We start from the raw sequence: 24,268 nt of genomic DNA, 5'->3' as shown, positions 1-24,268 counted from the left end.
CTTGGAACTCACACGAGAACTTCCCAATGGGTCACTTATCCTGGGAATGCTCTCGCCCGAACTCGCTTAACTTCGAAGTTCCGATGGAACTCGAAGCTAGTAAGCTCCCAAAAGGCCTTGTGCTAGGTAGAGATGAGAATATACATATAAGGCTTACAGGATTCACTCCCCCACCACATCCCGAGCTCAACTCCACCGTAGCACGATATTGTCTGTTTTGGGCCTCGACCACACCTTCACGGTTTTGTTTCTGGTAATTCACACGAGAACTTCCCAGTGGGTCACCCATCCTGGGATTGCTCTCGCCCGAATTGCTCTCGCCTGATGAACTTCGAAGCTAGTGAGTTCCCAAAAGGCCTCGTGCTAGGTAAAGATGAGAATATACATATAAGGCTTACAAGATCCACTCCCCTGGACAATGTGGGATGTCACAGTTTGACTCCAATTAATGAATAAAACTAATATTAAAATGCATGTGCCACCGTTTTTTTTAGAAGAAATGGTTGACGCATATGTGTCACTTAATATTATAGTTTATTGAAATTCTTGTTCATTTGTAAATAAGAGATTTTAGGTTTTAATCTCGTGTATGACGAGTTTAATACAAATTTATTTCTCCATTACTTTAGTGTAAATATATTGTTGTCTAAAAAAGAATTTTTTTTGGCAAATAAATGTTTGCTCGCGACATTGACAAAGCCACCTTGGGCCCTGCAGGGGCAGATGACCCCACACAGTTTTTTGGTAGAAAAAAAATCATGTAATATTAGCATTAACGCTTTCAATTGCTACTGTCAACATTGAAAGAGCATTTTAGGCCATGAAATTTTTGAACAATTGGTTGGGAGATTTATGGATGGATGATAACTATTTTTATAGAGAGAGATAATTGATTGTATTGGTAATGAAATTGTCATGCAATGCTTTTAGAAAATGAAAAAGCGTGGAGAGATGTCGTAATATGTTGTATGAAATATAGATTAATATATTAGTATTGTTTTAGTAAATTATTTAGCTTTTTAATTTATAATTTTGTTGTTTGAGGATGACCACATTCATATATAGATCTCTGTCTTCGTCCCTAGTTGGCGAAGAAGGGTTAAAAACATTTTTCCAGGGTTTTGCTAATGAATATTTAGGGTTTTGCAAAGAAGGGTTATAAATATTTTTTAGGATTTTAGTATCAAAATGTGAACTATTGTAACGAAACACCAATTGATTTTTTTTTTCTTTGTTTTTTTTTTTTTTAAAATGGTCCCTTTAAAAAAAAAAGTAAAAAAACATAATTAGTATTCATGGGGGGTGCACTCAAACTTAGATTTAGAAGGATTTTAAAAGACTTTAAAATCCTACTGTAGTCAACCAAATGATTTTAAAGGATTTTTAGAATCCATGCAAATCTAGGTGTAGTCAATCAAGATTTCAATAATCATTTTTAAAGTCCATCCAAATCTCTGTGTATTGAAAAATTAAAGATTTTGTAAGATTTTATTAAGTTGTGGATTTTGTGGGATTTGAGAGCAAGAAGTATATACATCCAAGACCAAATAGAATCCTACCTCACACCTTAGGATTTCAAATCCAAGATCATCTCCCTCTTCCTCTCACACTTTATCTTCTTCTTTCATCTCTGCAATTTTTTCTTTTATCTCTGTTATTTTTCTACAATTCTTTTTGCAATTTTGTGCAATTTTTTTTCTTCATGGTAGAGAAGGGGAATTTGAATTGGGTTGTGAAGGAAGATGAGTAAGAGAGAGTCGAGGAAAACAAGAATAGAGGAGTATTGACAAAAAAAGAAAAAAAAAAAAGAAAAAAAAGAAAATAGAGGGGTTTGGAGGAGGGAGGTTAGCTGGAACGGAAAAGAGTGAAGAATAAAGTGGGGGAGAAACTAAGATTGAAAGGGGGTGCAGCTGGAGACTTTGAAGTAGTTGGGTTTGTGTGAAAATATTGATTGGTGGATTCATAACCTAGTTAGATTTATTATCATTTGATTTATTTGGCGGTCAAGATTCAACATTGTAAAATTTATCAAAATTCACAGAAATCTGTTATATGAATCTTCTCAAATCTTCCAAAATTCATATAGATTTTGTAGAAGTCTCATAATCCATCACTTAACAAAATCTATTAAAATCCTAAGTTTCTTAATCCTATGAAATCCAATTGATCTTTTTTTTAACAAAAACTGGTCCCTTAAGAAAGAAAAAAAAAGAAAAAAAAGAAAAAGAAAAAGGATAAAAAAGCATAATTAGGATTCATATTTCAAAATAACCTGTACTCAAAACGACGTCATTTGACTGTGAGTCGGGACTGCCCGGCCCCCCGTGTCTTCCCCAAAGTAGCAGCAAAAGACGATTCCAAATCACAGGAAAAATCTCCGACGCTTTCTCTCTCTCTCACCCTCCCAAGGTCGCCGCCAAAAATGGCGGCCGGAAAGCAAAAAGCTCCGGCACCGCCGAGCGCAGAGAAAATAAACTCAAGGGTCTGGTTCTACTCCCTTCTACTCACACTCCAGTACGGAGCTCAGCCCCTCATCTCCAAACGCTTCACCAGGTACTCCCACCCCTTCCTCGATCCCTAACATCCCCCAATCACCGATTGATTATCTAAAACTTGTACATTTTGTCTGTAATTTCTTCTCGCAGTAGAGAAGTGATCGTGACGTCATCGGTCCTGACGTGCGAGATAGCCAAGATTATCTGTGCCCTAATTTTCATGGCTAGAGACGGCAGCTTGAAGAAGGTGTACAGAGAGTGGACGTTGGTTGGTGCACTGACCGCCTCGGGGCTTCCCGCCTCCATTTACGCATTGCAGAATAGTTTGCTGCAGATTTCTTACAAGAACCTTGATTCGCTCACCTTTTCAATGCTTAACCAGACTAAAATCATTTTCACTGCTCTCTTTACCTATTTGATTTTGAGGTATGTGGAATGGATGCATTGTAAACTCCGAATATTTGTGCCGGGTTAAGTAGCTATGGTAGTTTTTAAAGAGCTCTAAGGCATTTGAATATTGATGATATAGTACTCATTAGACTGAATTTGTCGTCGTTTGAGCCTAAGATATGTCGCTATTCGGTTTCTAGTTTATGAATTTGCTGAATGTTAGTTGATTCAGAGAGTTCCGAGTGTATGAGATCACCCATTAGATTGATATTTGAGTGCAATCTGTTATGTGTAGGCAGAAGCAATCGATTCAGCAAATTGGGGCGCTCGTTTTATTGATTATGGCTGCTGTTCTTTTAAGTTTTGGGGAAGGCTCCAAAAAAGGGACTGGTAGTGGCAGTTCTGACCAAATATTGTTTAGTGGGATAATTCCTGTCCTGGTGGCCTCTGTACTCTCAGGTTTGGCATCCTCTTTGTGTCAATGGGCTTCCCAGGTGAGCAAAAAGTTTCGGATCCTGTAGTTTGAAGGCGCTGTTTCCTAGTCTCGTCAATTTAACTTTGTTGCTCTTATATTCCAGGTTAAGAAACACTCATCGTATTTGATGACAGTAGAGATGTCCATTGTGGGAAGTTTGTGCCTGTTGGCCAGTACCTCTAAATCTCCAGATGGAGAAGCCATCAGAATACATGGATTTTTTTATGGATGGACTTTGATGACTTGGGTAATGATCATCACTGTATTTAACATTTTCCTTCAGTTTTTGGATCTTTGTTTGATTCCTTTGGGGCTATATTCGGATGAGGGATTTGAAAGTACCAAAGAAAATTAGGATAAGTTAGTTACAAATGAACCAAAAAACAATAGATTGAGGGATTTTACTTGCACTATAATCATTACAAATACCATAGAAAGGATTCACAAGTGACTGCTTTCAAGTAGTCATTTAGAGCGCCCCTTAAAAGTCGTTGTATCTAAGTCATTTCAAACCCTCCTCGAAATCATTTGTGCTGTCTCCCTAACTAATTTAGCCTAAATCCCTTGGAACTTGCAATTCCCTTGTCGAAACATACTTGGAGTTTCTTTAATTGCTTAGTAACACCCATGCAATAATCAAAACCACCACAAACCATTGGTTTTGTTTGGAAGGCAGACTGAAAAATAATAGTCATATGAAAGAAATTATTGTTTGTCATCAGCTCTGGATTCAATTCAAAGGGAAACATTTTGGATGGTCATGCTGCTTCTCTATGGTTTGCTGTTCCTGTAGATATCCATCCGCACGTTGTCTGTTTTCCTCTTTTTTTCTTTTTTTCTTTCCTGGTGTTCTCAAGTCTGATTTGTAACCATAGAAACTATATAGTCCCTTTTGTAAACACAATTATACAGTCGGTCTATTTTTTCCCATTTGTTGCTAAGTTTAAGTTGCTCTCTTAGTGGGCTCTAATTCTATTTCTGTGCAAAACTTTGTCTTATTTTAATTATTGGACTGTATCTGTGGGAAGTAATTATCTTACGTTAAGCAAAACGGTGCATACTTGGGTCTTCTTTTTTGTTGTATTTGAAACATCTTGCATCACCAAGGAAAATAAATAAATAAAGGAAGTACCGCCCATCCCAAATATTATTTAGAAGATATACTTTTTCAATAAATAGTACTTGGCAAAGAAAATAAATGTAATGTTTTCTCTGTTAACTATGCGTTGCACGTGTTATCGTGTACCTTTCCAAATAATATTTTTGTTCTGTTTTTATTTCCAGATCCCAGTCATGTCCAATGCCCTTGGTGGAATTCTTGTTGGCCTAGTCACAAGTTATGCTGGTGGCGTGAAAAAGGCAAGTTTAACAAAACAAGGATAACAATAGCAGTTATCCGATGCTCTCAACCTCACTCACTACTAGCTTTATTTGAAATTTCGTTGCAAACTTAGGCTGAAAGCAAAGAGAAATAAAACCCTGACATTGTTTATAAATTCACTGTTATGCTTGATCACTAGAATCAACATGCTACCTACTTTAAGAAAATAATAGCTAGGTTACCTTGATCTGCTTTATTCACGGGATATCTCAATCATAGCTCTCTAGTTCTTAAGTTTTATACTGATCTTCATTCACATATCTTTGAAAATCTGACAAAATATACGGAATTGTTTGGTAAGTTAATCTAATCCTTTGGGATACACTTATAGTTTCTGAGTGATCATTTTGGTGAGAGCGGCTGGGAAGATAACTCCCTCTAGATTTACACAAACTTCTTATACGGTTATATTCTTGCAAGGCCTATTAAGTTTTAAAAGTACTTACCGCGGAAGCTCTAACATGATTGCAGGGGTTTGTTATTGTTTCTGCTCTTCTTGTTACCGCTATGCTGCAGTTCATTTTTGAAGGGAAACCACCTTCACTATATTGTCTCCTGGCTCTTCCTCTCGTGGCTAGCAGCATTTCAATATACCAGAAGTATCCATACCGGGTTAAAAAGAAGGAAGCTTAAATCCTATTGCAACATCGGTGGAGTTACTTTAACCCTGATCACAAACGGCTTTAAATGGTTGGACATATTGTAATTTATAGATGCCAGAATGGTAGAGAGCTATTGGAATTTATTCGATTTTACCTTCTAGTTAAGGGAATTCAATCACGCATTGTATTTGGCTTGAGCATGACCTCTTTGGCCCGTGTCGGAACCGATACGACGGTAATTGTAATATTTTCTTGTTGTAATAGTGCAACAGATAAATGAAGATCTTTTAGATGATAAAAATTCTGCTACTGTGGAATATAGAAGATTGTCAGTATTTGGCTAGACACCAGAAGCGAAAGAAAATTTGAGCTTATGGCCTTGAACCCTAGTGCAACAAAGGATAACTTGAGGTCATCTGGTTATGGCCTTGAACCCTAGTGCAACAAAGGATAACTTGAGGTCATCTGGTTCCCCCCACCCCTTCTCCTCTCGATATGCCTCCGCGCGTGTTCGGTTAAGATGTGAAATTACCTCTCTATATGAATATAAGAACAGCGTCTTCTGAGGTGTAGTGAGACTGGGAGAGCGCGTCACCAAAACCGTTTTCTTGTCAACAGAAACGCAGTGTCGATACGCGATCAACGATGCATGGATATCATACTTAGTCAACAAAAAGTAGGGGTTTCCTGTCTTTGTTTGGCTTTTTAGTGTGTGATTTAGTTGTTTTGCTGAGGAATGGATATGGTTATGGTTTAGGGTTTAGGGTTTAGGCTAACTTATCCTACTGGTCTATACTTTAGAGACAGTGTACATCTACTTTTGTGGTGCATGTGATTGTGATGTTGAATATTTGATATTCTTTGAGATTTTCAGCATTCAGATTTGACAAGTAATTCATTTAAAGCATCTAATTACACTTGCGTCTGTATTAATTTTATTTCTTGGCTGTTCGAGGATCTCACATAGGAAACATTAAGTCATCCAATACTACAACGTACATACAACATAGAAAGAAGCTATTTTAATATTGGATGACTTAACGTTTTTTGTTGTTTATTTTTGAGTTATCATTAATCCTGTATCTTAAAAAATAGTTATTTTTGAGTTTTGTAGGCTATCAATTTTACCAATTGTCAACAACCTTCTGGAGGGAGAATACAAGGGGAGACCCTAATCTCCTAAAGCCACTAATAAAGGAATGGGCGTAGTATGCCTACTCTTTCATAACAGAGATTTTATTCGCGGCTTTCTCTCTCTGTTACTCTCACTATCACTCTCACTAACAATGTGACTATAATTTTTCTCACTCTTACTCTCACTCTCACACTCCCAATCTCACAATATAATGTTTTTTTCTTAGTGTGTGTGTGATTTCGTTGTTTTTTGTGTTCTTTGTAGAATTTCTGTGTGTTTCTCTCACTCTTATTTTCACTATTGCTCACAATCTCACAATATAATATTTCTTTTGGTCTTAAATCTCATTTCTAGATAATATTTGCTTCTTTTGCTATTGTCTTAATAATTGTCTGTTTTTTATTCTATTTGTCGAAATATAAAAATTGCGTCCATGATCTACTTTTGTTTAAATTTATCACATATGGTTTTCAATTCCGATTAGTTATTTAAAAAGGTTGTATCCATGATCTACTTTTGTTCAGATTGTACTTAATAAATTGAGTCGGATTTTCCAATGTAATAATCAGTGATTGTTTGCCTTTTTGCGCAGATTGACGGTCCTATTTTTCAAAGTTCCAGCTGCTTAAGGTAAGCGATTTAAACTTCTGAATTCTTTGGTTTTAAGTTTTTGGCTATTTTTTTTTTTTTTGTTTTCTTTTGTTTTTTTTCTCTTTTTTTTTGACATATCTTAAGAATATATGTGATTCATTGCTTTTAATCATTATGTGTGATGTATATTTGTTTTTGCATTTGTATTATATGTTTGTTGACACTTTTTTTTTTCTCATTCTTCGGTTTTTGTCCAACGTAGTTTCCACTGAATTCTTTTAGAATTAGTATTTCAATTTGTTTTCATTATGTCAAAAAGGTCTGCAAATGCTTTGACAAGCGATGGTATGGATCTGGAAAAAGAGTTTGTTGGTGATTAATCCAATCTTTTATCTGAATATGGAGACGACACGTGAACTTTTGGGTAAAAAAATATAATTACTCTTGAGGCATACCGGGACTCCCACGCACATACAACGGATAATAATGGCTCAATCGAGGTCATATGTGATCAAAATGGTATTCTTTTAAACCCTCTCATCACTCCTCATCAAATCTTTACCCACAAGGCAACTCCTAATTATTCTTTTCAAATTGGGATTAATTACCTAAATTAATTGGTTAATTATCTAATTAATTGATTAATTGCCTAATAATATCTTGCAATAAATCCCACAAATCAACCAAATGTGGCCAGTCCTAATTCTCATAATAGGGTCGGCCACACCCCTATATATAGCCCCTCATTTTCTCCAGAATCGATGTCCAATTCTCTTCTAAAATTCTCCAAATTTCTCCAAACACTCTCTCTCAAATTCTAACTTTAGTATAAGAGGTTCTTCAACCAAAGCCCCCTCATTCATTGTGAGTGCGTGAGGCTCTTGGCTTTGACCTAAGGTGATTATTGTTTTGCAGGTGCATTTTCGTCCAAGAAGAAGAAGGCAGAAATTTGCATCCACAAATTGGTGCTTTCATTGAGAGCCTTGATTCAAACGCTTGTAAAAGACTCTCACATTCAAGGTTTTTGTTTTCTTGTTCATTTGTAGATTTTTGGTACATTCTTATTCTTGGAATTTTTATTTATAAAAATTCTTTGATAAAACGTAAAAGAAAGTACAATGATTAGAAACTTGAAAACCAAAACGAAAATTTCAACTTTCAAGAATTGGGACCACGACGATCCACAAGGCTTAACGTAACGACAAGTGGAGTGTCACCACCACCACGGGGCTCCACCGTAGCAGCTACCATGGCAGCAGCCGCCATGGCCACCCTCGGCAAAGCCTAAACCCACGGTGCCAAGACAACGGCCTAAGGCCCGTAAGCCTAAGCTGTGCCATTCCAACCTACACGGGCCCAAGCCCAAGGAGAGCCGGCCCAAGCCGTGACCCGACTCGAGCCTAGTGTGCTCCTGAGTCAAGTCTAAGGCCAGCACCCACGTGCATTGCAGCCTACTCCCGTGGTGTCTCAAGCAGCCCAAACCTATCCAAGACCGGTTCAACCATCCTGGCTCCAAATATCTAGGCCGACAATTGAACCGGGGGCATTTTCACTATATTTCTTTGCAGATTTGACATTTCCTAACTCAAATCTTGGGCCTGGAGTCTACCACACTTCCACTACTCAAGGAGATGCATTTCTTCCAAGCTCTTCCAACTTAAATGGTGAACAACATTTGTCTCGACAAGTCATAGAGTTGACAAGCGCACTCGCACATTAGATGACCTTGGTGAATCAGCTTTTGCAGGGCACCGAGATGCAATGTGCCCAAGATGAGGTGTCCTGAAGTAGGACAAGGGTAGATGACGAACCTCTCCAGCAGCGTCCCAGCAAGCAGCTGCTCGACCAGTCACGAACCAAGCGTTCTGGTAGTGTACACTTCCGACTGGGCCCCCGAGATAGCTTATCCTCTCGTCTCAATGCGCGAATGAGCGTGCACTCTCAATTAGGCCTATGGACGAGCATACATTCACGGTTGGGGCCACATTCTGATAATCAACATGAGCAACCTTTTAGGTGAACTGTTCATTTGTGGCTAGGCCCACAAAGAGCATTTTCCACCTCACATCGGAGTAGGCAACACGATGGATGGAGAGAAACAGTCACTCAATCCGGCTTAAGTTCAACTGGCAGTTTGCGAATAACTCCTCACCTACTAGGAATGTACCACATTCACTGTAGCCATGGCATAGACGAGCCGAACACATGGAAAAGCAACCTAGACTAGTAGGTCATGACTAGGGACAGCCGAAAGCTCCGCTACCCCAACAAAAACAAATTCAGGAAAAAGTAGAGAGGCTCATGATTAAACGATTGTACGATTTCCAATGCAACGGGGTCACTGACGAGGCACTACGACGGGACATGACCAACATAAGCAGATCATCTTTCACGGACGAAATCGAGCAGGCATAACCTCTATCCAAGTTCAGCATGCCACATTTCACATCTTCAAAAGGGATGAAGACCCGAAGAGACACCTAAAGCACTATCGAAGTGAAATGATCCTCTATCGACACAAGACGATCTCATATGCAAGATATTCGCCACCACTTTACAAGGTGAGGCGCAAGATTGGTTCTACACCCTGCCGCCATAATCTATCCGGAGTTTCGACGAACTTTCTTTGGTTTTCACCAAAGAATATTCATCATATTGCTCGATCAAGAAGAAGTCTGATCACTTGTTCAACGTCAAAAAGAACCCAAAAGAATCGTTTCCCGACTATGTGAAGAGGTTCAAAGCAAGGAAGGCAAAGATAGTTGGATGCATTGACTCGATAACTCGTGCAGCCTTCCAAAAAGGACTCCCAGTAGACCGCCCGCTGTTTGGAGAATTGATCATGAAAGAAGATCTAACTTTGGGAAACTCTTTTCACTATGGCAGAAAGGTATGCACTTTGGGACGAGGTTCGTTGATGTACATTCAAGGCAAATCTGAGCGATCTTGAATATGAAGTCCCTCACTACTTTGAAAGAGATCCAAGGTTTAACTAGACGAACAACTGCACTCAATTGTTTACCTTTATGGTCTATCGATCAACGGGAGCCCTTTTTTCGACTTAATCGAAAAAGAGCAACAAGATGAATAAAACGACGAATGTGAGAAAACATTCAAATACTTGAAGAAGTACCTGACATCACCTCCCTATTATCCAAACCGGAAGCAACGAAGGACTTATTTACATGCTTGACAGTATCTGAAGCAGTAATAAGCTTTACTCTCATACGAGAAGAGTTAAGGGGCCGACTAACTATATTCCACAGTTCAAAAGCTCTTCTCGAAGCGGAAGCCAGCTACCAAAAATTCAAAAGCTAACTTTGGCAACAGTTGTTGCAACTCGAAAGCTCAAATTATACCTTCTGACGCACGCAGTCATCCTTATGACGCACTATTCCGCCCAATCCAAACGTGCGATAATAAAAGCGCAGACATTGACGGATGCAAAGTTTTCAGACGAACATTAGAAGGACACACTTGGAAGCAAGTTTTGTCCTCGTCGCCCCAAAAGATTCTACATATGAGCAACATGTACCGGCAGTTGAGCACCACCTTCTGTTATGCGTCACATGGCCCCAGCCGACCTCTGCTCCATAATTCAGCTCTAGAATGGCCCAATATTAGCAGTTGAGCATCTCCTGCTACATGTAACATAGGCCCAGCTCTATGGCTCTTGATGTGATATAACTAACACACAAATTAAACCCTCGTTTTGATAGTTGTAGTATGTGAAAGTAGGGATTGTTCTAGGCCGGGGATTAGAAGGGATGCTAATCTACACTAATTAGACTCAAAAGCAGAAAACTAGACTCAAACAACTCAAAACAAGCTAAATTGACTCAAATAACACTAAACTAAGTTAAATAGACTCAAAACAGGAACTAGAGAGAAGTTTGGACGAAAATTAAACTAAAAAGACTCAAGATACTAAATGGGGGGTTGTTTTGACGAATTTAACTAAAAATAAGTAAATTGCAGAAACAAACTAAAGGTTGCACGAATTTGGGTGAATTAAAGGGTGAAAGGCTAGCTAGATGATTCTTCTCCACACATGAACCATATGCATACAAATCGATTTCCAATTATTATTCCAATAAACCATGAATGACAATGCCCCAAATTAATTGTGAACTGCACAAATTAACTCTCAGATTTTCCTAATTTCATTGAATTGGACTCAGCGACGGAATCAAATTATTCTTATCAAGTTCCCTATATGAACTGCATAATAGAGATACATATCAAAGATCATTAAGTTCTATGAAAATCATAAGCATTGACAATGACATTCGTAACTATGAACTGCATGATACTCCTGCCAGGAATTTACTTAACGCGATTGTGACTAGCAACCTCCACTACTTATAAATATAAATTCATAACTATTAGGTGAAATTCCCTTATATTTTAGCATCAAATTCATGCATGCATACTAAGTAGGCCTTTTTAATCAACATACAAGAATAAGTTATCAATCAAACAGATAAGTAAATTGTATTCATGTTTTACGAAACAATAATTGGAGGAAATCAATTCATATAAAACATATGTCCATGGCTTCGAACTCACCTCTAGCTAAAAAGAAATTAGTTCCACATGTTTGTCATAGTTGAAAATCAATCTAAAATAAACATCAAAACTAAAACTAAGGATAGAAAGAACCCAAGATGCTCCAGCAATCCAATGGCAAATTGCACAATCTTTGGATGCAGCACGACTCAAAACTCCTTCTCTCATTCCTTCCTTGCAAGCATGGCACAAAGTTGTTTTTCTGATTTTTTTCTCTAAAACTCTCTCTGAAAATTCCCCCTGAGTTCTGCGGCAAGGGTGTGCATTTATAGGGCAGACACACGACATTGTTTGTGGAGGAAAATGATTAGTTCTTAGTGTTGTTTTAGGACTCTTAGAAATAAGATAAAAGGGGGTTTAAAATTATAAGGAATCCCCCTTGCAGCTGGAGATAAGGTAAGGTAGGATTAGGATAGGATAAGATAAGATAAAATTAGTTTGGATAAGGTTGGATAAAGATAAGATGAACTGGATAAGATACGATAAGATTGGATAAGGATAATATAGATAAGGTAAGGTAGGATTAGGATATGATAAGATAAGATAAAATTAGTTTGGATAAGGTTGGATAAAGATAAGATGAACTGGATAAGATAGGATAAGACTGGATAAGGATAATATTTTTCCTTGTCTTCTAAGCTTCAATTCTGATTGCTCTAAATCTTGGCACATGTCTTAGACATGTTAAACACCTTCTAATCAACAAAAACATCCAACCCACTTGTTCTCCACGCATGCTATCCAATCCAAGTCCAAAACTGCTCCAAATTGCTCAATTTGACCATTTATTGTCATCTCTACCAATTGGACCTACAATAATACGAAAATAACTTAAATCACTATAATAAATGGAAATTAACTAAGTAAATGCAAAGAAATAAGATAACAAAGTCACATAAATATGCTCCTATAAGCTCTCTACCGCGCTTTCATGCCTAGCCTAGGCAATGCAACAGAGCGACCCAACGACGCCTTGGAAGTAGCCAAGCATGCCCTAGCCGTGCTTGCTCCACCCGATGGAGACTTCTGTTATTTGCATGTCGACGACGCATCTAACTGCAAAGGCTTAGGAGCAGGCGTGGTCCTTGTCACCCCAGACGGTTCAATGTTCATGCTCAAGAAGGCGATCACTCTAGGCTTCAAAACATCCAATAACGAAGCAGAGTACAAGGCCCTATTGGAAGGCCTCCGAATGGCAAAAGACTTGGCGGTGAAAAAGCTTCCAATTCATTCTGATTCCCAGAATCACTGCCAAACTACTAGGGAGTACATGGCAAAACATCCGAAGATGGCGCAATACCTAGAGAAGGTACAAAATCAACTTGAGGTGTTTCAGACTTACACCCTCACTTAAGTTCCGCAGGCAGACAACGCCCACACAGACGCACTAGCAAGCCTAAGCTCTGCCTTTGACCACCAACTTAAATGCTCTATTCCGATAGAGTATCTAGACAACCCAAACATAGAGGTAGAGCCAACAGCCGAGGTGTCACAGGTTAGTACAAATCCAAACTATCAAAATTCCATTATAGACTACCTAGTCAATGGCACACTCCCTGCTAAAAGGTTGGAGTTTAGAAAGCTCATGCTACTACATATGGAACGACATTCTCGTCCGAAGATCCTACACTGGACCTTATCTCTGCTGTCTAATGCCTCTTGATGACCTAAAGGTTCTAAGCTCAATCCATGAAGGCATTTATGGAAATCACTCTAGAGGCCGATCCTTAGCACAAAAAAGGCTCTAAACGTAGACTACTACTGGCTTATTATGCATTTAGACGCTAAGGAGTTAGTACAAAAATGTGACCGTTGCCAACACTACAAGCTAGTACCAGCACTGCCTGCCAGCGAACTACACCCGCAGATGAGTCCTTGGCCGTTCATACAATAGGTAATCGACTTGGTAGGGCCAATGTTGTCGGCTACTGGGGGCATATGCATGATGATCGTGGTAATTAACTACGTCACCAAGTGGGTGGAAGCAGAGCCTATGACAACCACAACTCAGACGGACATAAAACACTTCATATGGAGGAACTTTATTTGCCAATTTAGCATCCCTCAATCTATCGTTACAGGCAACAACCTGCAATTCGTAAGAAGATCTTCCAAAAATATGATATCAGGTAGTGCATGTCCACACCGAGGTATCCCCAAGGCAATAGGCAGGTCGAAGTATCTAACAAGATGATTCTCGATTGCCTCAAAAGATCCATCTCCGACAAGAAAGGAAAATGGCCAGATGAACTTCCCGGATGTCTATGAGCGTATCACACAATTAAATGATGAGTAACCGGTGAAATTCCTTGCTCTTTGGCATTTGGTGCAAAAGTAATCATTCATCCCAATGTCATCGTGCCAAGTATTAGCACTCTACTGCCAAACATCAAGCATAACAGAAATGAGATGGCCATAAACTTAGATCTGGCAGAGGAAGTATTAGCACTCTATTACCAAGCATTGAGCATAACAGAAATGCGATGGCCATAAACTTAGATCTGGCAGAGGAGAAACGTAAGAAGGTCATCACCGGATCGCAGCCTCCTAGCAGTAGCTATTCTCCAGTTGCAACAAAAGGGCTAAGATCCAGCAGTTCTAACCTAACGATCTAGTCCTGAGAAAAGCCTTCATCGCTGCCCGTAGAGAAGGCTCCAGCAGTTCTAACCTAACGATCTAGGGCTAAGATCCAGCAGTTCTAACTCAAGAAGCTTGACAGACACTACCTCACAAGCCGAGAACTATCTAGTTGTTATGCAGTCTCTACCTCAGCCATTAATGATTCAACTTGGTGAGTTCGAGCAAGTAAGCGCTGGCCCATATTGGATACAGAGCCCGCACATTGAACACTGAGAGCCAATGAGTCTTGAACGGCCGCCTCATCAGACCGGTTTGAAAGGATTCTGTTGTCCTTTGGAGTGAGAAGATTCCTGGCTACCACTGTAGCAGTTATGTTATTCTTCATCACAGAGTCCCCAACCGTAAGAGGACCATTAGAAGATGAGAAGGACGGGCGTCATATGTTATCCTGACGCTGCTCGTCTGTATCAATCCTGAGACTCAAATCTAAGTAAATGTTAGATGGGCAAGACATTTTCAGAAATGATGAAGGAAGTCAGATAAAATCTCAGAAGTGCAAGAAAGGGAAATTTCTGCAGGTAACAATTTTCTGAGTGTTTCTGAACAAAATTGATATCTTTATAAAAGGAGGGGCAACAGGACCACTTATTCAAAAATCGAAGAGACACCGATTTTCGAATTTCAAAAGCCGGATTTCCCTGCATGACGTCTATCAACTTTTCTCAGACGCAATCTCAGCTCTTGGATATCACGTGCAACTTTGTCAAAGATCTCTGATAAAGTTGAAAACGCGTGAATCTTACTGTTCTAATTACACCACAGTTGCTGACAAGAGTAAAGGCACAACACTACTACCTGCTATTGGGAAATCCATATATATGTCAACCTCTGTCCTCCATGGCAAGGCAGAACTGAAAAATATCTAACTCTTCCTCATCTCCGAGAATGCATCTTTCACAAAGTATCTCGAAATACTCAGTTTTCTTCCTCTCTGAGAATACCTCTACAAACAAGTCACACCAGAGTAAGAGTATCTCATATCATCAGGGACGAGAGCAAGAGTATCTCATATCATGCAATCTCCCTGTTATTTCCTTTGTCCTTGTTCTTACCTGCCAAGACAAGGACAAAGAAAACAATATGTCGGAACCTCCACTCAAACTTTCGCTGCCACCAAGAAGTGATGGTCCATTCAAATGCAAGGTTTGCATCCCACTCCTGTATCAGAGGAAAAATACTACACGAGAAGATGCCAAACCTGCATAAGGAAAATACCACTTCTGCAAAGGAGCAAGTAAGGCAAGTGAAAATGATACATTGAAGCCTGTGGAGACAACCACAACAAACACATGTCAGTTCATCCCCGACAAAGTCTAAGATCACTTGTCACATGAAGCTCCTCATGGTCTAATTTCATTCAAGATCAAGCCTAGACGGTCTTTGAAGAAATCACAAGTCCGATTCAAAATCAAGTGTCCACCACCCTTGAATCAAATTCAGCTCCAGATAAAATAGGTAAATTCAGACCTTTGGAGGAAGTCTAGCAGAAGGCCCTCCAACCCAGTTCAAGAACAAGTCTGTGGAAAGTTAATAACAAGTGAAACACCTCATTCGGCAACTATCACCGCTAAGAGACTAAAGTAGCAGGATCAATGATCAGCCTAAAGAATTTGAAATCAGGGGGAGATACTCATCAAGAGGGAGCATCCAAAAATAGATCAAGATTTTAACGAGGCAACTAATGTTGATATGTGGGCATCCAAGGGGGAGTGTTGAAAATACTAGTGGGTAATGAATGCCCACAGTATTGAATACCTGCCACAACATTGAAAACATTGCCAAAGTGTTGAAAACCTTGGCAGAATATTGATATGTGGAGATTATATTGTGTGCTTGGAGTTGCTCTATAAATAGAGCACTCCATATGCTTTGAATGCAGAGAGCAGAAAAAGAAGGAGAGGAAGAGGAGAGGAGAGAATAAATAGAGTTATCTTTGTACTCCCATTATTCCAATTATAATGAAAGCACCATTACTGCCCGAGGACGTACTCCAGTCACACTGACTGTAGAGGAACCTCGTAAATTTTGTGTCTTGTTTTATTTATTCCACTGTACACACATCGTCGATTTTACAACAGCATGCTAATTGTTAATAATTGTGTCATTTGAATTGTTCTATAACTATTGTGTATTTATCCAAACATTTTTATAAACTATCATTCTCTTTGTTATCTCAATTTAAAACCCAAAACACAAGAGACAATATTCTTAAAACTTACGTTAATTCTCAATTCCTTTATCCAAATTGATGTTAATCTGGTTTTTTTTTTTTTTTTTCTCAGTTGTTTAAGCTTTAGTCCAGCCATATAAATATGATGAGGTTTAGTAATTGTAAAACACTTTGTCTTATGTGTTTGCCAGAATAGATGATGATGGATAGTGGTGGATATGTTTATGAAACACGAGAACATAGATTAGTCAAAATTGATTGCCTTGCTTATCACTCAACACACCGTGTGTCAAAAAACCAATATGAATAATTTACTCAATTTTCTATGTAATCCCAATTAATCCATCTTGTGTTTATATTTTTTTTATCCAATTTTACAATTATCTCTTTGAAAGATAGTTTAGCTGAAGATTATCTTGGAATGCTCTCATAATATGAAAACATAAATATTGACAGTGATTGCACATCTATTACATGAAAATTAGTTTCAAACCACTTATTTTTGTCCCATTTTCTGTGTTTACAAACTTCACTAGTCAGAATATACCATTCTATACATTAGCTTTAAACCTGTGCATACATCTCTAAATTAAAGCCAATTAACTTCCCTCCTTTAAATATTCATGTCACTTCCTATTCCCTAATAATGAACAAACAATTAGTGTTTGTACAATGCATGTCATTTGGTTGTGAAACAACATTACACATCCTTTTATATTTGTTGTGTCGAAATCTGAATTTTACTCTTTCTCTCTAACTTTCACCATTTTTTATCATCCATATGAATTATTTGTTAAATATTTTTTTATTAATGCCTTTAAAACTCTTCTCTAACATTTTGTTTTCCAATTTTAGGAAAACAAAAAATACATGTCTGAGTAACCAACCAAATTACAATTTCAACAAATAGGTATCAAGAACACAAGGACACAGAGATTCAAAGGCATATTAAATAAATTAGCATTTTATTAACTTCCTTTATTCAAATATTATATTTAATTACAATTTTTACTGAGCTTTCTCTTTGGGGAAATTAGTTATTACTAATACATATACAAACTATCTTCTTTTCATATACTCTAAATACATGACTGATTACTTGCTTGCGCATTGAAAGATTAGGTCAAACATTCAAAAGTATGAACCTAGACATTACCACTAGAATTATACCCTCTTCATGTATTTTAATCTAATATATTCTTTCATTAGTTTAAAGATCATGGACATAGTATATCTTTAGTAGAAGTATCTCCATTTATGCTTTTTAATGTTTATCTTAAATCTATCGGTGAAAAAAAAAAATTAACTATGTATTCACAATTGATTAGAGTAAGAGAGTGTGTGTATAAATTGGTAATAGTTAATTCCTCTGAAGAGGAAAAACGGAAATGATGACTATTGCTCTAAATAATCAAGGCTAAGATTATCACTTCTCATAAATTTGATTCGTATCAGAATGCAATTTCATTTCATTTTTAAAGTTATAATATTAAGAAAATAACTGTTCTTCAATGGTATTATCGTTTCCATAACTTTTTTTTTAACTCTTATGTAACTATTGTTGCTAAACACAGTTTATTAAATAACACACCAATTTTCATCTTAGCTATATTAAATTACAACAAACTCAACTTTTCTGGTGTTAATCAAATTTGGACAATGAACAAAGATTGTTCAGATTTTCAACCCAAGTAAGTACTCAATTCCACTCACTCTTGCTACTACAAAGTTTTAAACTTACTAATTATACTCAATTTATTTTTTATAATTTTTTATCCATATTTATCTATATGCTTTCTCACCCTGCAGCAATGCGCAGGTAGTAAATCCTAATTTTTTACTATTAATACAATATCGGAACTTGGCTATACATCCATGTATTTGGCAATTGCCCATTCAATGGCCAGACATGCTATAATGCCATGTAACGACCATATCTGATTGTCAATACGTAACCTTGATGCACCCTAACCGGTCCCGACAAGATTCATGCACATATGATTTGTGTCAATTGTACTGTAAATAATTTCTTAGGGTGTCGCTATTGGTAATCAAAAGTCTCATTATTTGTTCCAAACCTTCTACGTTTGGAAAGAAAAATATTAAGATTGTCAACTTATTACACAACTCGTTAACATGACACGGAAGGACACGAAAATAACAGATTTTGGGTCATCCAGTTAACGGATTGGGTCGTTATCGGGTTATCCATGAAGATAATAAGTCTAGGATATAACACGAACACGACAAACACGAGCCGTTTGCTAGGCAATTATAGAACAGTTATTGGGCCGTTTCAACCTTAGTTTTTGGGTTCATCACCAACATAGGCCCACTCCCGCTGAGAAACGAGAAGTGGAGGAGTCTCTCTCCCGCACCCAAAGCTGCACGCAGAGCTGCTCCAGTGCCAGTCATACCAAATTCACAAAGAAGCAGAGAAAATCATTCACCATGGGAAGCAGATTGGGAAGGAGGGTAGTCCACTTCGCAAACCTACCCATCAAGCTTCTGATGCCCAACAACTTCACCAACATCACAGAAATCGCTCTCAAAACCATCCCATCGGCCTCCAAGATCGAAATCAAGCGCGTCATGGAGTCCCTCTACGGATTCCAGGTCGACAAGGTCCGCACCCTCAACATGGAGGGCAAGAAGAAGAAGCGTGGCGGTCTTCTCATCGCAAAACCCGACTACAAGAAGGCCTACGTCACCCTCAAGGCTCCCCTCTCCCTCTCCCAGGACCTCTACCCCATCGGAATCGTCCAGCAGGACCGCAAGCAGCAGACAGCCAACCAGACCAAGTCCGCCGTCGTCGAAGAGGGCGAGACCGAGAAGCATTGGCTTTACGGGAACAAGGAGCGGCAGCAGCAGCCGCCAAGCACTCACAGGGTTAAGAACACCGATAAGGGTTCGGCTGTTTTCGGCGACGGCCCGGCCAAGTTCCCCTGGAGCAGCATGAGGTTCCGCTAGGCAGGTTTGACGAGATTTTAAGGTTTTTATTTGGAGACTTTGAATTTTATGATATTTGAGGGTTTGATAAATTATATGGCCGTGTGGTGGCTGTTATGCTTTCGATTAGTAGAGCATATGGGTGTAATGTTTATGCTTAATCTTGCCTGATGATGCATTGTGCGGTTATGTGCTTTACTTGACCCAGTAGCTGCTTATAAAGTTCGAAATTGTCGAGGACGGAACTTTAATAGGCTTATTATGACATATGATATGAAAGAAATGTCTTTTGTTTCGTTGATAATCGGTGTCAAAACATGACGACTCCCCCCTCCGCAAGATTATTTATACCCATCCATAAATATGTTTCATCATCCCGTGCGTTCCAATTCTGAAAATTTGCAGGCTTCTAGTGGTAGCAAAGGAATAATAGCAAAGCTTCAAACACAGTTTACTCTTTATTTCTTTTAATGTATAATGGATACATTACGTATAGATGTGCAATTACAAACTATCAACCATTCCAAGTGTTTGTGAACAAACCAGTTGATATGGATGATGCTCTTGAAAGGCGTAACTCTCATATGTTGCGGGATGTCTCTGCCTCATGGGCTGATGCAATTTAGGTAATTGACGACCTTCGTATGGAGGTGGTTCTGCGCCTAGCTGGGTTGGTTCTTTGTTGGTTGTCTCCAGTTTCATTTTCCTCAACTTTTGTATGGAAAGAGTTCTTGATTTTTCTCCATCCCAAACTCCAACCCGATACATTCTTTTGCTTGTTGCTTATTATCCTTTCATACTCGTGTTGCAGTTCGGAGTAGTCACTCTGCAGCTCTGCCATCTTCATCTTTACATTCTCAAGTTCTGCTTTAAGATTTTTAATCTCTGCATCTGTTGATGAGTAGTTCCCGTGCTGTTCAGAGCTATCGCCGCTTGGTGATTCCTTCTCTTGCATCACTGTCCTCATCTTTACTTGCTCTGAGAACAGCACCTGCACGTGTTTCATAATTGCTTTCTACAGTTAGAGGTGTCTCCATGTGTCATAAATGCAATGGTCATCGAATTCTCAGATAGTTGTCTACGCCTTTGTGAGGATTTTACACCTAGATTATATAAGGGTATTAGATTCTAATCTTTCCTTTTTTATAGGAATGCCTTTGTAAAACCCATTTTTTAGAATTATGGTTTCTGAAAATTTTCTGTTTATTTGAGGGTTTTAGGATTTCTATTCAGTTAATGTAATTTTTTCGTACATTTCAATTGAGTGATTTTAATTTGACATACATCAGTCAATTTAGTCCATACAAGATATAAGTGTCCATTTAGGGTTCTTATTTTGATATTCAGATTGGTTTTATATTTGGATCGTTTTTGCTGCAATATTTTTCTTTTATCATGCTGTGTAATTCAACTTTCACTAGAGAACTCTTAAATTTGAATTTGAATTTGAAATTTGTTCAGTTACTTTGTTATACAATACTGAGGTTCTAGCATGTTTTGTGTGAGATCGAAGTTTTTTCCTTCCAATTGCTAAATTATATATTCCTGAGACTGCTGGAATTCCATCTCATGTTTTCATCACTTAGCCGGATGCCTGTATGTTTGTACTTTGAATTCAATGTGCATAAAAATAGTGCGAAGCAAAATAAATTGGGGCGCTTATTTAAGTCACAGGTTAATTTTTTTTTTTTTTTTTGGGTATCTTCTTGTCATGCAGTCTCTAGTTAGTTTCATTATCGTGCTGCTTATAAAACCATAAATACCTTAGTCTGTGGTTGGTGGAGGTTATTGGGTTGCATTTCGTTTCCTGTTATTACATGATAAAATTATATATATATATATATATATATGTTGGTTTTAATTGGAATGCAAGCATGTAAATCTGTCATGGTAAAAGGTCTAGATTCCTTAAGGATATAAGTGATATCTTAACATTTTAAAACTAAGTTTCAGCATGGGCCAATTCAGTATTCTCATAACTCGAACTTGAAAAATGTTACCTGGACAATGGTTCTCATAGGCAGTCGATCATTTAGTGCAGCGTGCATGCATGCATCAAGCGATAGTTTATCACAGTTCATTATTCTGCATAGCCTTCTCCGGTCATGCTCAGGCAGCGTAGGATGAGTCTGAAAGAAAAAGGGTTAGGTTTTAGGTTATGAAAAAGGAAAAACTAGGGAAACAGGTGAGAAGGCAACCTTTAGATAGGTATCAATGGCTCTGTAAAGGCCATCATCACATGTTCGAGCATTTTCTGGCAGTAATTCTGCCAATACATGAAACTTTGTTATGGAGAGGTTTGGGTCTCCTGCAATCTCTGCTAGGTAGTTGTCTAACAGCTTACTAACAGCGATTTTAGCAGTCTTCTGTTGCTGTTCTTGCTGCTCATGCATCAAGAAATATTCCACAATCCGTTGCACAACTTCAATGTCGTGCATCATGCATTCTTCAGGTGAACTGTACTATAATTAACAAGAACATGAAGGTTGGTTACGCCGGAAAGATTATACTGTAAGTATCTCTCCAATTCGTAATAAATAAAGAATGTAGAATACTCACTTAGCCAGTTTCCCTTGATCTGCATCATAGTAACTAGGAATCAGCAGATCGTTCACATTGGCATCTTTCAACATCATCCCTGCTCTTTTTTCAAGCTCTGAAATCAACGCTGGCGATGCAGAGTACAGCATGGCCAACCTTAACATCCGCAATAAGAACTTACATGGAAGAGCCTCGTTTTGAGGAGGTAGGATGCTTACTAGGCTTTCAATAATTGCTTTTTGCTCCTTGCTGTATTCGTAACCCCCGTCTTCCTTGCTCCTATTCAATATACTGAACCGCAGCTCATTCTTTCCAAGCCCGTATCCTCTTAGTCCTTCAAACTCCACATCCATGCCTGTCAACCATCTTTCTGCATAGTGCATAATACATTTACCTACAAACTCTGGTCTGGTACTCCTTGCCTTTATTGCTGTTATAGTCCTCATGAAATGATCTATTCGAAAGGTAGCCACTTCGTTAAGCCACCAGCCTTCTTGACCATCTGCATCCCGAATTACCTTCTCTCTGGAAGCCTTCCAAGCGATTGTGTCGCAGCAGCGTCTGACAATTTGAAGATTTTCAGCCCATGGAGATAGAGTTTCACAAGATTTGAGCACAGAAACGGTGTCTTTCCATGAAGAAAGGACCACAAGCGTGAGAAAAGATTCGGTCTTAGAAATGAGATTTCCATCTTGAATTTCTTCAGTCATTTCAAGAAATTCCGAGGCGCATCTCAGCGGAGCTATATTGTTAGGGTTTAAGCCCACTGGAAGACCGTAACAGAATTTTAAAATGAGTTCAAAGGTTTCTGATCCGCCGGGGAAGTTTTCAAGCTCGAGTTCATAACCGAAGTTTGAATGTGAAGGATGAAATTCCAGTCGACCTATGTAGCCACATTTTGACAGCAAGGGACACTGCAAAAATAAAGAGCATGGACCATGAAATTATTGACTACTCTGTAGATGTGTGTTAGGTATCAAGTTATATCTTGAACCATGCATGTTTGTATTGCTCTGTAGTTACCTTGTGAACGTTAAAGGCGACGCCTTCAACTTGAATGGTTAGGTCCGTTGGTACATGAGAATCGATAAACCTGCATGAATCCACCAAAGGAAAGGAAAGAGTGAGAGGGAAGATAAACAGTCGAAGAGGGAATGGAGGCGAACTAATTGAGTAGTTTAGGCCAGACTTTATCTGTTTATACCAGGAGTGTTGTTTCTTTTCGAAGGCACCAGCTAAAGTGATGTGTTTTGGAGGAACTAGGATGCGCTCAGTGCCCTCGTAGTCGGCCTCTGGAATTTGCGGTGGATTCAGGGACTTGTTCATCTTTTGGCCGGATGTGTAGGGAGTGAAAGATGAGAGACTTGGATGGAATAACATGATATAAGAGAGTGGGGATGTGATCTAAAAGAATGAATGAATGAGAAGTGAGTCTGTGGTTGTGAACAATGTAGCCCTTAAGGGGGTTGGTTGGGTAATGCTCTCTAATAAATTTCTGAATGTTATGTTGTTGAAAGAGATGGAGGGAGAATGTGAGTTTGCAACCTCTGACTGACGGGTGCCATGTAAACATGGAAGCAACCAACAGATGGTTCGGTGAATCAACAGATCTACTAAAGTTACTTGTGCATGCGAGTTCTATTCTGTGGATTATATTTAACCTGTCTACGTCTAGATCAATGCCAACAACTTGCACTGACTTCTTTTTTGTTATTGGTTATGGAGACGAGTTTAGCCGAATGCGGACCATGTTGTATGGGTTATGGAGACGAGTTTGTTTTCTGTTTCTTCGTTATTAGGGGATCACTGTTTTCGGTAGAGAAATGATCTTCGCTCTTATTTTGTCCCTATTCAATGTACCCCTTTTTATTTTGGCATTTGAATTGAATAAATTAAAGGAGAATCAAAGGATAAATCATGGAATGAGTGGAGGAGAAAACATGGAAATCATTTTCTACTAATGAAGAAACACTAGCAGCTCATTCTATGTCTCAACGGTGTTTTACTCTTAAACTCTAACCTCTACGTTAGTAGTATGTTACCGTTGATCCTAAAATTACTAAGCCTACGGTGCGCGCAGACTGAAAGCTAATGAGCTAAATACGTCATTTGGTGAAATACGGACTTGACAACTCGACGACTGAGCTCGGTCGATGAGTAGAATGAATGTGGTGGTGGTGTTAAATGTGTTGCCCACTTATGTATTTGAGCAATTTTGGCTAAGGAAGGAACTCGTCTTGGCCTCTCGGTTTTAGAGCCTAAAGACAAGGCTGTTAATTGCAAAGTTCAGGATCATCTACATTGGGTTTGACTGCTTTATATTCATGAAA

The 24,268-nt window shown here is 38.6% G+C and overlaps 3 protein-coding genes across 3 annotated transcripts; 2 read left to right on the top strand and 1 right to left on the bottom strand.

Moving 5' to 3' along the window:
* The first annotated feature begins 2,320 nt into the window (after positions 1–2,320).
* Positions 2,321–5,695, top strand: LOC137720932 (UDP-N-acetylglucosamine transporter ROCK1-like). The gene is made up of 6 exons (XM_068460051.1): positions 2,321–2,553; positions 2,646–2,921; positions 3,181–3,379; positions 3,464–3,607; positions 4,645–4,719; positions 5,213–5,695. The coding sequence occupies exons 1-6, from the start codon at positions 2,423–2,425 to the stop codon at positions 5,372–5,374; spliced, it is 987 nt and encodes a 328-aa protein (XP_068316152.1). The 5' UTR covers positions 2,321–2,422; the 3' UTR covers positions 5,375–5,695.
* Positions 5,696–18,784: 13,089 nt separating this feature from the next.
* Positions 18,785–19,637, top strand: LOC137720318 (uncharacterized). The gene has a single exon (XM_068459371.1). It carries the CDS (start codon positions 18,900–18,902, stop codon positions 19,416–19,418), a length of 519 nt encoding a protein of 172 aa, XP_068315472.1. The 5' UTR covers positions 18,785–18,899; the 3' UTR covers positions 19,419–19,637.
* A 148-nt stretch (positions 19,638–19,785) lies between these two features.
* On the bottom strand, positions 19,786–23,318 carry LOC137720317 (BTB/POZ domain-containing protein DOT3-like). Its single transcript, XM_068459370.1, has 5 exons — positions 22,962–23,318; positions 21,957–22,852; positions 21,596–21,854; positions 21,398–21,526; positions 19,786–20,388 (listed from the first exon to the last, which is right to left on the bottom strand). The coding sequence occupies exons 1-5, from the start codon at positions 23,316–23,318 to the stop codon at positions 20,020–20,022; spliced, it is 2,010 nt and encodes a 669-aa protein (XP_068315471.1). The 3' UTR covers positions 19,786–20,019.
* Positions 23,319–24,268: the final 950 nt, after the last annotated feature.

The sequence above is a fragment of the Pyrus communis genome, chromosome 16, assembly GCF_963583255.1.
Source record: "Pyrus communis chromosome 16, drPyrComm1.1, whole genome shotgun sequence".
NCBI classification, from domain to species: domain Eukaryota; kingdom Viridiplantae; phylum Streptophyta; class Magnoliopsida; order Rosales; family Rosaceae; genus Pyrus; species Pyrus communis.
This window is presented reverse-complemented; position numbering and strand designations above follow the sequence as displayed.